This window comes from Spermophilus citellus, assembly GCF_964194105.1.
Source record: "Spermophilus citellus genome assembly, chromosome: 13".
Classification (NCBI taxonomy): domain Eukaryota; kingdom Metazoa; phylum Chordata; class Mammalia; order Rodentia; family Sciuridae; genus Spermophilus; species Spermophilus citellus.
Window position 1 is genome coordinate 105,782,494 of NC_138193.1, and position 18,330 is coordinate 105,800,823.

General features: G+C 36.6%; 1 protein-coding gene across 6 annotated transcripts in view; it reads left to right on the top strand.

The window, feature by feature from the left end:
* The window catches only part of NBAS (NBAS subunit of NRZ tethering complex), a 345,000-nt gene that overhangs the window by 304,008 nt on the left and 22,662 nt on the right, over positions 1-18,330 (top strand). For all 6 annotated transcript variants that reach the window (XM_081263998.1, XM_081263999.1, XM_081264001.1 and 3 more), the window contains one exon: positions 5,663-5,858. In XM_081263998.1, the coding sequence (XP_081120124.1) occupies positions 5,663-5,858 (196 nt within the window). The remainder of the gene's footprint in view (positions 1-5,662; positions 5,859-18,330) is intronic.

Genomic DNA, 18,330 nt, shown 5'->3' on the forward strand with positions numbered 1-18,330 from the left:
CACACAGCTTGCCTGCAGTGTCTTATTAACATAGATTTGGATTGAGAAGTCTATAGGGGGCCTTAAACTTTCCCAAGTGACACCTAGTTCATGAACTGAACTTTCCGTAGAAGATCTTAGGGTAGTACTTCCCTCACCTGTCTCATCCCTTTGCCCTGCTTCTCTTTACTTTCACTTTATTTTTTTTTCCTACTTCCTGCCTTCAAACCTTTAAAGTTTTTTTTTTTTAATCTAAGTGACCTACAAGTATGAACTGCATATTAGTGATTCTCAAAGGAAGTATGGGGTTAAATCTACTCAGATGATAAGATAATTAATAAAGGAATCCATCTGTGCAATATTCCAAGAAAAGAGATTTTCTTCAGAACTTTTTAATATTTTTGGTGCTTTTGTTTGCTAACATTACTACTTAACTACAAAAACTACTATCTTAAAGCCTCATGTATTTTGAACAGGGTCAGATAATTCAGACTTGATTGAACTCTTTGCTATTACCTAGGAATTTCACATTATTTTTAAAATACAGAAAAGAAAAAGGGGAGAGCCCATTTGAACAAATTGAGAATCATGTTCTTCAAGTACCCACAGTGTACATTGTGAGGTACGGAGCCCTCCTGAAAGCCATGGCCACTGACCTGGATGGTGGAACTACTGCACCACTGCAGTTACTGGATCCCTTTAGGCCCTGTTGATGGCTCCCAGCAGCTGTGGCTACCTGTCACAGCAAGATGTAGCATGCTGCTTCTTAGCAAGTGAAGCCAAGGAAGATAGTTTGGATTGGTGTATATTGGAAAGTAGACACAAAGATATTAGTATTTACCAAGAGTTAGGATTTAAGATTCTAATTGTGTGCATACCACAGTGGTTATTATTTTTGGAGCCTACCTGACTCTTTAATCTGTGGATATGTTACAGGAAAGAATGTTTGAAACTTTTTGCGTTAACTTTTTTTTATTTTAAGTATTCCTTACATGATAGTATATTTTGAAATATTATACATACATTGAGTAAGTATAGCTTCTTCCAGTTAGGATCACATTGTTGCGGTTATACATGATGTGGAATTACATTGGTCGTGTATTTATGAGGATAGGAAAGACGAGTCCAATTCATTCTAGGAATTTTTCTTTTAATTCAACTTAATTGGGACTTTTTAAAGTCACACTTCTTATATAACCACAATACTATTAATGTACATTTGTGTATTTGCAGATCCCTCTTATCCCTTGCTGGTTGCCCTTGATTTTTTCATGGTTGTTGATAAATAATAGCCATTCGCCTGGGAAGTGTCATCCCCACTCAACTCCATGCATAGAGAGGAAAGTATGCACAGTGTGTGGATCCATCCATTAACAGAGGCAAGGGGCCTAGAATATGAACATTTGACTCCCTCACTCTTAGCTCATGTTTACTTGCATCCGCCTCTCTCCCCGCCCTCCCTCTCTCGCTGTCATGCAGATCAGAGCTTGCAGACTTGTTTGCTGAGAGGCCAGGCATTATGGAAATGGAGTAAGATGAATCAGGCTTTGGACAATGGAGACTAGGGTGGAACTAGAAAGCTTTCAGAGGCATCCTCCAAGAGAAACCTTGCCTTGGTCCGAGCCTTTTGTTGCCACATGTTCATATTATCCAGTTTTTAAAGAACTGGAGAATTCTGTGTGTGTGTGTGAGAGAGAGAGAGAGAAGTTCTTAATTTTGAAACTTTGGTATATACTGGCAAGTCAATCCCCAAATTTGTTTGCCAGTTTACCTTCAGTACAAAATGCTGGACAAAGTGGCCTTGTTTCTTGTCAGTTGTTCAAATTCTATGACATTTTTATTTTACAAGAAATCTCAAAGGTCTGTTTTCATGTTTGAATGCAGTCTTTCCTTTCTTCATTCTGCTTCATGATTTATAAAGTTATTCATATGCTTTTTGCCTCTTTTAATATACCTTTTAAGTTTTGGTTGTCTTTCTATGTATATGCCATGCATATACCAATATTTACCAATAATTGGTTTATTTGTATTCATTAAATCTATATTTTTCTTTATTTCGACAATTGCCTTTGATTGAATTCCCTTCTCTGTGTGTACTTTGTGAGTGTTCTCCTGTGGCCAGTCATAACAGGAAGGCCATGTGAGGACTCCACCCACCTGAGTTGTCACATTCTCTAAGTAATCATTTAGTTAACATTTGTGTTGTCACTGTTGCTGCTGCACTTCTTTTCTGCTCATAGTTACTTACTATGTATTCCAGGTGACTTGTTATCTTTTGGGCCAAATTTGTGATTTTGTATTTCCCCTATAAATTATTTGTTTAATGGTATATTCATTTACCCTGCACATTAAAATGCCCACCCCTGTTCTTAATATAGGGGAAAAGAAACAATTTCTCATCTGTTTATAGTGAAACTCTGGAGGTTTTCCCTTTACCTATTGATAATTTTATAGTAAAGTGGTATGTTTCAAAATATTCCTAAACTCATTAAATCTTCTATTTGCTTTCATAAAAGCCTATGGAATGGATTCACTTTCCTTGTTCTTATTCTTTTTTTTTTTTTCATGATGAAAGTCATTACTTTTTACCAACCTATTTACCTTGAAAAATTTCAAACTCACAGAAAAGTTGCAAGGAGAAAAATATCTATATACTCTTCTCCTAATTTACCAATTATTAACATTTCATCACAATTCTGTGTTTCTCTGTGTGCTGATCCATGAGAATCACTAAAACTTTTAAAAACTCAAATTGAAATCAAAGCATATACTATTTTTCAGCTATAATTTTTAGGAGTTATTTTTTTGTTCAGGCTCTTGACAGTGTTTTCTAAAGAGCTGTTTTAGGAATGAGTTCTCATAATTTTGTTTTTGAAAAATCAGAATATGTGCCTCCAAAGTGTCAAATATTATTAACTACACTGTAAACGCTAATGTAACAAGAGTCTAACTCTATTTAATAACTTGGAAAATACTATAGCAATAATCTTTATCTCATCAGTATCTGAATGATTTTAATCTCCTGCCACATTGTTCTGGAATATGGCCCAGTTTGGGTTCAACAGCATTGTGTAGTAATTGATAAGGCAGTCAGATAGTCCAAGTTCAAATATTGGCTTCACTACTTACTGTGTGACCTTGGAAAAGGTATTAAACCTCTGATTGTTCCCTCATCCACAAATTAGAGCTGATACAGTACACAGGAGAAAGACAGTTATGAGGAAGAGCTATAAGTCACAGCGAACCTCAAGCCTTCAGAAATTATTACTGTTTTTATTCTTGTTCACTATATTCAGGTTTTGGGGTATTGTTATAGCTTCCATTTGGTCTTCATGACTCCCACTTCCTCCCATTCTTGTTTATCCTCTCTCCCACCTTCTTTGCACTTGGGCAGAAGGTCAAAACATTAGCTTCATACTATGTAGATCTAGCTTGAATTCATGGCCAAAAATGGGCTTTAAACTCTTTTCTCCTTGAATTACACTTGGACCTCCACCAAAAAGGGTGAGTCTACCTCATTCTGCATACTTCTCTAATTTTTAACACCACTTTGATGTTTCACTGCTCAGAAATACTCTTTCATTCCCTTTCCATACCAAGGAAGACCAGAGAACCTCAATAATAATGGCTGCCAGTAATTGAAGCCCTTAGTTATATGCCAAACCTTGTATTACGTGCTTTATATTTGTATTTACTATTTGATGTTTCAGTTTAATTCTAAACAGCCCCATGAGAAAGGAATTGTTATCCATCTCTTTTGACAAGTAAGGAAGTTGAGGCTCATAATTGACTTTTTAGCCAAAGTAATCCTAACAGGAAATAGTAGACCTGGGAGCTAAATCTGGGCCCCACAGCTCCTGAGCCTGCACTTCCAGAGAGTGCAGCTGAGCTGCTTCTTCAGCCACTTGGCTACCTAGGTGAGAAACATCTATCACAATGCTCTCTAATTTACCACCTACTCATGTGAGCTTTAATCTCCTCCTGAACTATTTTCCTACCTTTTCATTTAAGTACACCCTGCTTATCCCTTATGATCCTGTTCAGTTGCCACGCCACCTTCTCCAAAACAATTGTTCAAATTTGTTATATTAGTGATTTGGATAATAGTTACTTCTAAAGTCTTTCTGTTCCATTGTATCATTAGTTCTTACAAGGCAGAGACCATGTAATTTTTTTATATCTGTGTCATCAAGCACAAACTAGTACTTTGATGCTGATAATTATTACGATGGTGATTCTGACAATGATGGTTTGCTATTAAGTGCTTCCTCTGTGCCGCATGTTGTACTAGATGCTTGGTATATATTATCTTGATTTCCTAGGGATCCTTGTGTGCTTAACTATAAGATGGAAATGATAACTTTCATGATTCTTTGTCTAGAGTTGTTCAGAAAGGATGGGTTACAGTTAGGTCCATCAGATTTTTTTAAAAAGTGGTCTTTTCATTGTACCATTCTGTTTGGTTACCTTATAAATAGCAGGTATCCAGGAATTATTGGTTCATTCTACATTTTTCACATACCAGTTTTTCCTGTTTCTGATATTGTAAAGGTTATTCATTGGTAAAACTAAGAAATGAATTCATAAATTTAGAACTATTTAAGTCATTTGTCTGCAATGTTTTGTAATTTCTTTTAATCCTAATACAAATGATGAATTCTGTTTTTTTAATTTAAATTGCCATAAAGTAGCATTTGGCAACTATATTATGGAGAAACTACTAAGAGGAATACTCAGTGACATTATAGTATTTTATTCTCAGAAGTTTTTAAAAGCCTTCTAGTCTTGATAGGGTTGAAGATGGGTTAGTCTGCGACTCAGTTTAGGTGATTTATCGGTGAGATCTTCGTATAGATCTAGTTACAACAAAAACTGTATAATATATTATTGTAACATGGATCCCCAGGGTCTTGTGAGAGGGAGTCTTCTATATGGATAACCTCTTAACAGTCATTGATAGTAATTCATTGACATCATCGTCAAATAAGTTGTTTTCCTGAGAAGGGTCCATTTGGGATACAAAAGAAGCAATTCTGCTGAATAGAAAGTTGTACAATATGTCCCCTTCTCTAAATTCTTTTAGACTCTACAGTCCTATAAGAGCCAAGTGTTCATATTTTATTTTTAGGGTAGTGTAAAGATTGATGTGCTAACCACATGCTGAAATTCTAATCTCAATGAAAAGTGGTACAAAGAGCATGGGCTTTGAGGTCACACTGCAGTATCTCCTACAGATGTTTGTGGGCTGATTATATCATTTCCCTGAAGCCTGTTTTCTCATCTTTAAAATATAATTTATGATTCCTGCTTTGCATAGTTATTGCCAACTAGTAATAGAATATGTAAAATTGCTAGAATGGCACCTAGAACCATAGGTATGATTAATAGAAGTAAGCTTTCCTATACTTTAAATTCTAAATAAGAAATAAACTAGCTAAGGACTTATTGGTTAATGGCTATTTTTTAGTTAATACAACTCATTTTAAAATGACATTAATTTTACATAGCTTTTAAATGACTAATATGGTTTGCTGTAAGCCATTTAAAAACCTATATTTTTCCTCTCAAGAAAAAAAAAAAGTAACAAAGAAGTCTTGAGGCCAGTGACCACATTCGATTACTGGAAGGGAAGAAAGCAGAACGACCTAAGAGGTTCTTTTCACCCCCCATTTGTGCCCTGCAGGGAGGAGCTAGTGTCACCTGAGGACCTGCTAGAGTGGTTGCGGCCTTTCTGTGCTGATGATACCCAGCCTGTGCGGCCCCGCGTCCATGTGCTGCAGATCCTGGGGCAGTCATTCCACCTGACGGAGGAGGATGGCAAGCTCCTTGTGCTCTTCAGGACAGAGGCCATTCTCAAAGCTGCATGGCCTCAGAGACAGGTAAAGGAGCATCTGACTGCTTTCCTTGTTGACAGTTACCAGAGGTCAATCTTGGTTACCTTAAGCTTCTCTCAAGGGAATAATCAGCTTGCTAATGATTGGTAAGCATTCCAACAGCTTAGTAATTGAGTATGTGCAATAAAGTGTATTTTTATTTTTATATAGATTTGAACGTGCAATACATTCTTACCATTTTTTTCTTCGGAAGAGATAAGACGATTCTTTTATGGGGGTAGGGGGATGGGTACCAGGGAGTGAACTCAGGGGCACTCAACCACTTAGCCACATCCCAGCCCTATTTTGTATTTTATTTAGAGACAGTCTTATGGAGTTGCTCAGCTCCTTGTTGTTACTGAGGCTGGCTTTGAACTCGCGATCCTCCTACCTCAGACTCCGAGCCACTGGGATTACAGGCGGGCACCACTGCACCTGGCAGGACTATTCTTACTATTGACTAATTGACACTGTACCAGAAGAAATGCAGAGCTATAAGGAAATATAGGATGTAATTGAGCTAATTCGTTTCTTTTATGTTCTACCCTCTCTTTTGTAATGGAACGCACACAGATGGTCAGGGAAAGTTCCAGAGTGAAAGACTCACAACCCTGAAGCATGATATGGATAAAGTAGGAAAACCTTCCCTGACCATCACATATTAATTAAACCTTGAATTCGCATAGTTGAGCTTTAATTTTTTATAGCTATTTTAAATAAGTTTTATCTCTGACTACCATGAAAATTCTGAAAACTCAGAGGATGTACTTAGATTTTTGAATCCCTGAAAGTATTCTGTGCACGTACATCACAGAGCGTAATGTCTTCTTCTTTGAGTAAATGGTAATGCTAATTCCTAAGTCAAAGAAGTATGGTGACTGAAGAAGTTTGAATTCTAAATTGATGCATCCTAAGGACATAAGATCCAGAAGTCAGCAACTCCATCACGTATTTTAGCATGCAGATTAGACTACCAGGTCAGTGAAAGTTAGAAATCAAGACTTCCCAGGTAACCTCATCTGCAAAAGAGGTCTCTGGAAGTCTGGCTCCAACTCAATTTACTTCCTAATTCTAAAGCATAGTTTATATTTATGTCCTTATTATTACATCTGAAGAACAATGACTTCCTTTCCTGGGTTGTTTGTTTCGGTACTGGTGATTGAATTCAGGTTCTTATATATGCTAAGCATATGCTGTACCACTAAACTGTTCCACTGGCCTAAATTGTTTTTAATGAATCAAATATTAGGAACATCTTTGGATTCATATCCAAATATCTTAATTATTATCAACTTTTGTGAAATAACTAGGTAAATAATATTTACTTCTTAGAGAAATTGAGATTTAAAAAAGAGGACTTTATCAGATTCTCTAGTCTTCCCAAATTGCTGAAATGGATTAAAATGAAAAAGTCGCAAATATCTGAATAATGCTCTCTGAAGCACTATGACCTTCCCTACATATCTGGGCTCTTCACCTTGCCTATAGTTACCTCAGAAGACCACTTGCAGCCTCTTGAGCAACGCTGGAGCACAAATGCTGGAGGCTGTAGAATATATTCCAAGTACAGGGCATGGTAGGATTAGCAGTGTGTTGGTTCTCAGCAAAACACTGCTATGGGTACACATAACATCCCTGAGGCAAACCTTAAATCAGACCATATTATTATTTTTTTTTTTTATTGATTATTTATCGCATTACATAGTTCATGATATATCATCTTTCATACATTAGACTCAAATTGTGCTTTGAACTCCCATTTTCACCCCAAGTACAGATTGCAGAATCACATCTGTTACATATTCGCATTTTTACATAATGCCATATTAGTGACTGTTGTATTCTGCTACCTTTCCTATCCCCTACTATCCCCCCTCCCCTCCCCTCCCCTCCCATCTTCCCTCTCTACCTTATTTTTGCCACACAGAACTTCCTGTTCTGACCCTTATCCTGAAGCAAAGCAACTTTAGTGCAATTATGTCCTTTCCTGTGATCAGCCTCCATTTTTCAAGTTCTCAACCTTGTCAGTTTCATCTTCTATGATTTCTGGAGTCTGTAAAGATGATTAATCTGGTTTTTCTACTTGTAGCTTCACTTCATTTAATGTCATCTATATGCTAAAAATATTACAGAGCAGAGTAGAAGTTGGGAAAGGGGAAACATCCATCCTACCCTTCATGTTGAAATGTTAGAACATAATACTTTCATATTTGAACCCAGACTCTTTATAGCATTGCCAATATTCCTTCTTTATTCTTTTCTCAAGTTCCACTTACTCAAACAAGTTAGAACTTTTATATGATTTCAATGATTTTTAAGTTTTCAATGATTTATAAATTTTTCTGAGATTTTAATTCCTTTATTGCTTAACTTTTTCCTCAAATAGGACTTAAGGCAGCCAATCCTCTGTTAACAAAGTCCTTTTTCACACACTTTCCTAAATTGAGTTGACATTTTTGCTATAAATATAAACTATTTCCCTCACTTGTGAAGCCCATAAGTAACTCTGCATTTCACAAATCTATCCTCTTTACAGAAGCAAACTTTTAGGCCTTCTGAAAAATCTCTCTTGTAGAAGTCTTAGAATGACTAGTAAAAGTCCTCTCATGTTTCCCTCATCCTCTTTTCTTCTTGCTTCACTACTTTCCTCTTAAGTAAGAGTAATTTCCTGCTCTTGGCAGCTAATGGTCTTGATTTCAAAATTATCTAGGAACCAGAATGAGAAGGCTCATTCTAGTTTCATTATGCTATTCATCCAGACTCTTCTCAAAAAAAAAAAAAAAAAAAAAAAAAATTCACTGAGTGTCTCTTCCTCCTCCTTTAGAAAGTAAGTATAATTAAATATCCTATGTCTGCAGGGCACTGATGAGTCAAATCTACTTTGGAGGACAAGTGGATTTGACATGGGTGTTTTTTCCTATAATTGATAGAACTTCTTGTTTCTTAGAAAATGAATGCAGAAAAATTGTAGTTTCAGAATAGAAACACCAATACTTCTGGAATACTGCAGAACACTGTGTGATAGTTCAAATCATGCTTCAATTACTGTTTTCAACAAATTATGCTACCTTTCATTGAAGCTGTGGAAGGATCAGGTGGTAATAGAGGGATATGTGTTCACCTCCCCCTCCCTCTGCCACTAGTCGTATTATCCTGGGACTATTCTTGCACTATGTGCCTTTGCTATTTAGGGTGTGAAATGGAACCTTGAACTAGAGGACAGAGAAGTTGGTCTGCTCACTTCATCAGTCATTTTTCCCACACACGTCAACTGTGCTCTTCATCTCTGTATCCCCAATACTAGAGGATCCCAAAATGTCAACTGTATGAACTCCCATTTTCTCCACTTTTCCCCTATCACCTTCTTCATTCTTGAACATGCTTTCAGTTATTTTAAGGATGGACCTTGGTTCTAACAGACTAAAGATAAGAATAGATAATGATATTGCAAGTTCAATGACCAAAAAAAAGAAGAAGAAGAAATGTGGACTGCTACCTCCACTGTGGCTGGTAATCCTCTTAAGCAGACTTTGCATACATCAAAAAGAGACTTAATATTTAATTATCTTCAAGGTGCCCAAAGTAGTGGCCCCACAAATCACCATGTTGCTGGGAAACCAGCCAACTCCTGCAAAATTAAACAGTCTGTGGCTCCTGCTCTCACTGCTTCTCAGAGAGATGGCAGTTTCTATTTTTCTAATGATTAGTGAACAGAATTAAAAATTCATAGGTCCTCATTTTTTAATAGTTGGGGAGGCTTTAGTTTCTTTTCCAGAAACGTACCCCAGTGTGGGGGTAGAGGAGGAAGAAGAGGATGTGCTGGGAATGGGGAGGGAATGGATGTATTGTGTTAATCCCTTGGTACAGTTTATCTGAGTTTTTCAGCTTTTGTAATTTTCTGGTTAACTGGTGCATGAAAAATATGGGTCAAAATACTGATGTTGCTTAAAAACTTACATACTTCACCTCAAACTCCCCCCCCCCATTTTTATGTAGAAGAGAACATGTGGTTTTGAGTTTTGCCTTTTAAGATTGAGTATGTCTGAACTTGTGGTTGTAAGTGATCACCAGAATTCATTTCAGACAACGTCTAGCCTCATTACAAAGTCAAGTTTTTGTCTGCCTCAAACATACAAGGATATAATAACCCTTCTGAACAGAGACTAGTTTGGCATTCTTTGCCAGAACATTAACAAAATAAGCACTTCTCTCAGTTGAGGCTCAAAGAACATAGCAGAAGTTCAGTATGCAAAGCTCTATTTAGTACCCTAAAAGTAATTCACTGTTGCCTTAAATATCTTCATAGCTAAGAATCACAGACATGATTTACTTAACCAAATATAAAATAATATGATATGAATGAGTGTACACATGTATACTTTGTCTCTAATAGCTATGAACTCATGCAGCCCTGTAACTAGAAGAGAGTTCCAAAAGTTTCCCAGCTAGGTAATCATATTTTATAGAAAAGGATATGACTGTACAAAAAGCAGAAGTCACTTCCTTAGATTTTAGTTTAAATGTCACCTTTTCTACAATGACTACACAGCCTAAATTAACCACACCAGTCACAATCTATTTCATTGCCCTTAATTCTGTATAAATCACCATGTCTGCTGACTTCTTCCTATCTATCCTTCTATTTGTTATATGATGTCTTTCTTCTTCCACTAGAATATAAATTCTGTGAGAACAGGGATCTTAAAGATATTCAATAAATATTTGTTGAATAAATTAATATTAAATCTTTAAAAACTTGTCCAAGGACTCCTTTAAATGGCAAGACCAGGACTCGTCACTTTCAGTGCATTTCATCATTACTGTTAGACCATGCTTTATCCCCCTTGTATGAGATAATGGAAAACCATTTTTACAGAGTAACCTGATACATCTGCATATATTCTGTCTCAGTTTGCCTTACTTTGCTGATGGTGATTTCTGACCAGCCAGTTTCTTCTCATGTCGCATGCAAGCAAGGCACAAGCATGTTAGGATTCAAGCAGAGGTCATGTCCCTTTCTTTGCAAGACAATTGAAGTTGAGAAAGCGTTCATATTCGTTGGTCTTATAAATATTTGGCAATATCAGGAGTCATTCTTTATGGACAAAATTCTTTGAAGATTTGCCCTCTAGCGACTGGTATCATTGCGGGCAGAAGAGGGGACTACAGAATGTGTTCTGTGTGCACATTTATTTTAGAAACTGTCCTGCAGAATAGTTACCATCTTTGTTTGAGAAGAGGTCACGTGATTGATTTAAGTTGACACACCTTGTGAGTGGGAGACTGGAGCCCTAGCTCAGTTTCTGTCCAATCCCAAAGCCTGTGTTCTTGGTCCTGTGCTACGCTTCTTCCCATTTGCCAGGGAAATATATTCAGCACTAGAATCTGGGTTGCATTGGATTACATAGAGCTTCCTAAATGGACCTCATTGGTGTGGGCCTCCACACTACTAGAGAATGTCGATCTATTAACAAATAGTCAATACCCTAAAGTGTTTAGGTGTCTAGATAGTCTAGGTCTGCCTAATACAGGATCCAGAGGTGGGCACCAAGCCTTTCTGCCTGGATAGAGTGAGGAGAGACCAGTTAGGAAGAGCTGCATGAACCAAGTTCAGCACAGTTGGCATATGGTATAAAAGCAGGGGCCAGCCTGAGGTGAGAGCAGAAAGGAGCACACAGACTGCTGGGAGCCTCCAGTGTCATGCTCAGGTTTCATTGTGATGACACTAAGGTAACATGGAAGCATGGTGCTGGAGAGGACATAGCAGATTAGTGTTCTGGGAGACGCCAGCTGACCCCTGCATGAGCAGTAGACGGGAGGGATACCATTTGGAGGACTAAGGTTGTGGTGGTCAAGTTGCCTGAACTTGGTACTAGCTTTGAAGCTAAAAGAGGGCAGAAGGAGAGCTTGAATTATTAGCAGTGGACTTGGTCGCTGTTTAGATGTGGGGGGATGAGCATAAAGTTTGATGTCGCTCTGAATTTTGTCTGAATTCCTAGGGAGAAAGTGGTGCTACTCAGCTTGGTAGAAAATACAGGAAATACCAGTTTGGGGGAGAAACAAACTAAATGCAGGGAATTTAACTCTGCATAACATGTTCTGAAGGGGTGATGGGTAGAGAATTAGGAAGGCTCTTTTTGTCCCTTTCATATAAGCAGACTTTTTTTTTTTAGTATTTTTAGTTTTTGGCGGACACAACATCTTTGTTTGTATGTGGTGCTGAGGATCGAACCTAGGCCGCATGCATGCCAGGCGAGCGCGCTACCGCTTGAGTCACATCCTTAGGTCGGTGGAAGAGGCAATGTTGTCATGTAGCACTGTGACCAAGACTGCAGAGAGGCTGTCACTCTAAAAGAGGCAAGGTGGACACAATCACCCACTGCAAAGCCCACAGAGAGATCCCTGCCTCTGGGAGGAAGCAGGGGAGCCAGGGCCAGTGTCAAGCTCCAGTGACCACTTCCTAGGAAGGAGCTTGATTTAGCAAGTGTCACACTGGCCCTGGCATTATTTGTCATGTTTCCTTAGTTGCCTTTAATCTGGAACAATTCCTTGGTCTTGTTGATGTGATCTTTTTTGACCTTGACATTTTTAAAGTACTGGAAAGTTATTTTATAAAATGTCCCTCAATTTGATATGGCATGTATTCAAGTTTCACATTTTGGGTAAGAATACCACAGAAGTGAAACGGCCTTCTCAGTGTATTATATCAGCAGATATATGGTGTTGATTTGTTTCATTACTGATGACGTTAATTCTAACCACCTGACTGATGTGGTGTCAACCGTATTTCTTTATGAAATTATCATTTTCCCTTTTATAATTAATAAGTAACTTGAGAGAGCTTGAGATTATGTAAATATTCCAGTTTGCTTTGTACTTTCCTTTATTATACCATGAATTAATTATTGCCTGAGATAATTATTACTATAGGATTTGCCAAATGGTACGGTTTTCTTATATTTCCCCCTTCATATCTGTTTATTCAGTTACTTATTTATGTCAGTATGAGCGCAAGGATTCTCATTTTGTTCTGTGGTTCTCATCTGTTACTATCATTTATTCTTTGCTCAAATTATCCTGAATTTGACCATTGGCGATTCCTTTAAGTTTCTCCTTTTCACAAATGCCCATCATTTTTGGAGCACTTCTTTACTTCCTTCTCTTGTGCTTTCTGTGCTCAGTCCTGGGTTCATTCATTGATTTCTGAAAGCTTTGGGTCCTTTATTGAAGAATGGTATCTAAACGCAAGACTTGGTGCTAGATATGTTCAATGATAGTGTGCTGTTACAGTTTCTAGGTCCTCTGGGGGACCGAATAGAAAATAATAAATGTGTGCATCTGTACAAATATACCTGAATCTACATCTGGTCCTGTGTCTATCTGTATACACGTTAAAAATCAAGTTCATATCAAAACTTCCAATTCCATTTCAATGCCAGAGTTCATTCTAGCCTTTCCAACTTTGCTTATTTGTAATTCCTCTCACTGTCAGAGACTTTGGTTTCATTGTCCATAATTTATTTATATATTTGTTAATCCTGGAGATAAAGCAATTTTGAAATTCCCAGCCAACATTATTAGCTGGGATATACTGTTTTAATGAGTGTGCTCCCCCCACCTCTCTTCTCTCACCTACACACAGACATCGTTAGTGTGAATATTTTTTCACTTATAGTTAGGTTTGTTTTCATTTGCTTGGTTTTTCCCTAATTGATTCTTATAAATTTTAATTACTTTTTAAAATATGTGAAACATGAACCTGGAATGTAAGAGATCATTATCTAGGATTTAGTGTATTTTTACAATTTAGTGTATTTTACTTACAATATTTCAAAGATTGCACATTCTTGGTCTGTAATTATGCTGAACATGTGGGATTTTGTGTAATTTCATTTTTGTACTCTTTATGTTTTTGGAGAATGTATAGATATACATATAACTCCTTGGCCAACATTTTTTTCTGCTACCCAGAGGTCTCTTCAGGTAACTTCTAACTATAATGAAAATCAGAGTCCAAATAAAAAATTCTGAAAGCTATAATGAAAATGTTTTCATTTAAGTTAAGAAGGTGCTACCTATATTGTTGTTTTCATATTTTTTAGGGCCTTCTGTGGCCTGAACATTAGACTTTGTGTATCATGTTTAAACATTATAATTTTCTGACATAGATACTCTTATCACGCTATCCCATGGGAAATAGGCTAAGTGTGGCTAAGAAATTTCTTCAATATCTCAAAAGTAATGTGGCAGAATTAGGTATGATAATGAATTAACAATACTAGTAGTGACCATAGTGGCTCAGTGTTAACTCTGAGACACCTCTAAAGGTAGATTCCTGTTGGAAATCTGCATATATATATTGTACTACTGTATTATATTGTGTTATACATTATGATGCACTGTAATAACCCCAAAGTAATATGATAAGGTGGTATTGCCTTATTTTTTTACTGTGAAAGCATTGAAGCTCATAGAGATCTTTTTATGTTGTCAGAGTGTTCAGTGGTAGGACCAAACTTCAAATGCGAGTCTGAATGATGTGCTACAGTAAAAATGTTTCCAGCTCTGTGAATTTTTCTAGTAATACTTCAAAAACTATAACTAAAAAACAAAGCTTGGCCTTAAGAAATTAGCTTTAATAGCAGTTCTTTAAAGTAAATACAGATATATTTATAGGGGCTCATATGGCAGTATGTTTATTTGTAAGACAAAAATCTTTCCTTTTATTTTCACACACAATATTTTCTATCATATGTTTCACTTCAAAGTGCTTCATAAAACATATTTAGCTATATGAAAATATGTATTATGTGTTGAAGTTATAACAGCATTTATGGGGAGTGATTATAGCATATTTTATTGTTTAATTTCTATGTTTAGAGTTGTAATAAAATAAGTGGGGTGCTATAAAAACTGGCTCAGAATCACAACTGTTGGCTCCTGCAGGGTGTTCATAGGTATTTATGTGCACACAGAGATGGGGAAAAACCCCACGGGAATCTCAGTTGCAGTTTCTTATTGGGCTTTCCTGGGCACAGGGGCACATGAGCAGCATCCTGGGAAGTCTTTTTTTATAGCAGTGGTGAACCATTTATTCTCAAGTGGTTCCCAGATATCCTTGATTTCCTGCTGTGCCTTATGATTTGTAAAGCAGAGATGGACAGCTTTTGCTCACCCACCAGGACTAGAACCAAAGGAGGAAGAGTTCAGCCTCTTTATTTCTTATCAGGACATCCTTTGACCATGGCAGACAGTCTCACCTCAGCATGGGCTGGGAAGGCTATTAGAAATTTCAGGCTGTCTCAAGCAGTACACAGTTAAGTATTTATGAAACTCAATTCCTGTATCTACTAGTTATGTAAAAATGGGAAATCTCCCAGAAAAAAATATTCACTTTTAATGTTTAAAACTTCAATGACATTTTTACAATTTTATATTTTCTTTTAAATACATCCACAAATAACTCAGAAATGAAAAATCCATAATTTATGTTCTATTGACGTTTTTCTTTGTAATAGTAGTACATATTATCATTAATGGTAATAACTAATAGTATTTATTGAGTGCTTTCTATGTGTCAGGCACTGGATTAAGTACTGCTGAGGCTGATAAGAAAAGTTGCTTATCAACAGCTTATGATGGGTTTTGGTATCAAAATTTCCTTCCCCAGAAATTTTATTTAAATCCAGTGAAGACAGCAGACTACATTGTACACCTGAAACCTTACCAAAGGAGTCACTTGAACAGATGGGTCCAATGTTACGAGAGGTCAAATCTGTCACCTTTTCCTGCTTCTGTAGTCTGTTGAAGCAGGAGTATTTTGTTATATTTTGAAGCGCTGTATTCAAAAAATTCTCAAATTTTATTCTGTTCATGAAAAGAATTGCATAGAATCAAGTATTATTAGGTAATCTCACAGAAGCCAGCTAATAGCTCACCAACTCTTACAAGATAATCACCATACAGTGATTAATATTGCTACTGCCAATAGTAGTCTTCTGAAGGTTTGTGATTATTTTCTATTTATAAAGTACTTCTGTGTGTATTAATACCCGTTTTATATTTGTAAATACCAGAAGGTTTAAAAAAAAAAAAAAGCCACTGTCAATTTCCGTAACAAGATGCAGATTTCAGGGGGGTTGCCTCAGTTTAAGATATTTGTGTTCACTTCTAGCAGCTACAGTGAAATTTAAGGTAATACTGTCTTTTACTGAGAATAGGTGACTTTGTTCTCTTTCAAGGACAGCAAGTCTGTGTCTGATAAGGAGACTGAAGCTACTTGACAAATTGACTTACAACAAGGGCTAAAGTCACCTAATTCAATGAGAAGAGAACCAACACTTTTTGAGAGACAAAAAGGAAAGAGATATTCTTTTTTTTTTTTTTTTAAAGAGAGAGAATTTTACTATTTATTTAGTTTTCAGTGGACACAACATCTTTGTTTGTACGCATGCCAGGCGAGCGTGCTACCGCTTGAGCCACATCCCCAGCCCAAAGAAATATTCTTATATTTGAGTCACATGAATTTTGCCTTTTAAAGTTCCCTAACATTCAGTTTAGTATCAGCATAGAGTAGTCACTAAATCCACAGGTACCCATGAAATATTGGACATTTTCACCTCTAGGATTTTGTTTGGTATCACCAAGGCAAGGACAGGGACTGGGTATTAAAAGCATGTTACCTTCCTGTTCACCCATCTCTTTGCTAGTTATTTTATTCCCATAACTGACTTCTTATTCACAAACATCATTTAAGTCTGTGTTATCTTTATCCCCTAAGCCTCAAAAAGGTTGGAAATATCTCCGAACATTTTCTGTCGTACTTTGACTTTATCATTATTTTTTGAAAGCTGTATATTTAATTAAATTGACCTTTTGTCGTTTTTATCCAGGCTCTTTGGTGAGCTATGCTGAAGCATTTGACAGCCACCTAAAGTTAGTTTTCCCTCCACATTAAGGCATGTCCCACAGTCATTTCACACTGTAGCTGTTTGTAGACTAGTGTTCTCTGCATCACTATATTTTATGAACTATACTTAGATGCTTGGAGTACATATTTTATGTGGAACATATTACATCCTAGAACAGGGAAGCTATTATTCTTTCCTAGGTCTGTATCCAAGATGAACCAGTGCCTTGTTTTCAAGTATTTTGGGGAATTTGATTTCCCATGATATGCATACTTACTGATCACATACACTCTCAAGTTCTGTGAGCCTCTGAGAGCCATTTGATTTAACTTTTGTGGTCTCAGGGCAGTTCTTCCTTCCCTATTTTTTTTTCCTAGATAACTTGTCAGTTTTATGACATAGTGATTTCTTCAACCTAAGTTGTTTTTCTAACTGTTAATAAGCAACATTACTAGATAATAGTGTACAAATACATTGGGCCACAGCTGTCTTCTAGAAAGTAAGTAGGATAGCATCATTATTTTTATGCAAAAATAAATGTGTATTAACCATTTGCTATGCTCCTTCTCTATTGGCCACTAGGATTTAATCATAGTTAAGATATTTAACTTTTGGAGGCATATTCATTAAAATTAGAAAATACAGAAGTACCCCTTATGTATACTATTTTAATATTCTTCTTAAGGACCTAAGTCAATTCAATGAAAAATAGAATTGGTAACTTTTTGGGCTGGGGATGTGGCTCAAGCGGTAGCGCGCTCGCCTGGCATGCGTGCGGCCCGGGTTCGATCCTCGGTACCACATACCAACAAAGATGTTGTGTCCGCCGAGAACTAAAAAATAAAAATATTAAAAATTCTCTCTCTCTTTCTCTCTCTCTCTCTCTAAAAAAAAAAAAAAAAAACAAAGAATTGGTAACTTCATAAAAGCAAAATTTCCCTTGTTTACTTGCATATTGTTCTAATTTCTAGAAAGTCCAAGGTAAATACTAAAAATGACTAGAATGAATAAAGAAATTACATTAAAAGTTCTAATACATAATAAAAGAATATGTATAACTATACACACACACACACACACACACATACACACACACACACACACGAAGTTAGCTCTTAGAAGCCCTTGGGAACTTATAGTTCAGTAGGAGTCTATTAAATAAGCCTACTTACATTTAGTGTATCATTTTCATAAATAAATTTTAGAGTAAATGTTGCTATTCAAAGGAAAATATATTAATACTTTCATTATGTAGAAAACTATGTTAAGGAATCTTCATTTAATACTCTTTTCTACAGAAAAGAATTTAACTATGTTAAGATAGTTTTGGACTCATTCTCGATGGGATGATTACAAACATCAAAAAGCTATTGGCAGACAGTTTTTCATGAATTTCTCACACTTTTGCAAGTCTGGGCCAGAGGAACTGTCTGTGTCCTAGACTGACTTTTCAAGACCGTTTGTATAGTAGAGAGCCTCGGAAGGTAGAGGTGGTATCTCCCTGGAGGCATAAGGTCACCATGCTTGCTGTGCAGTGTAAGTCATTTTCTTCAGCGTGGCCTTCTGCA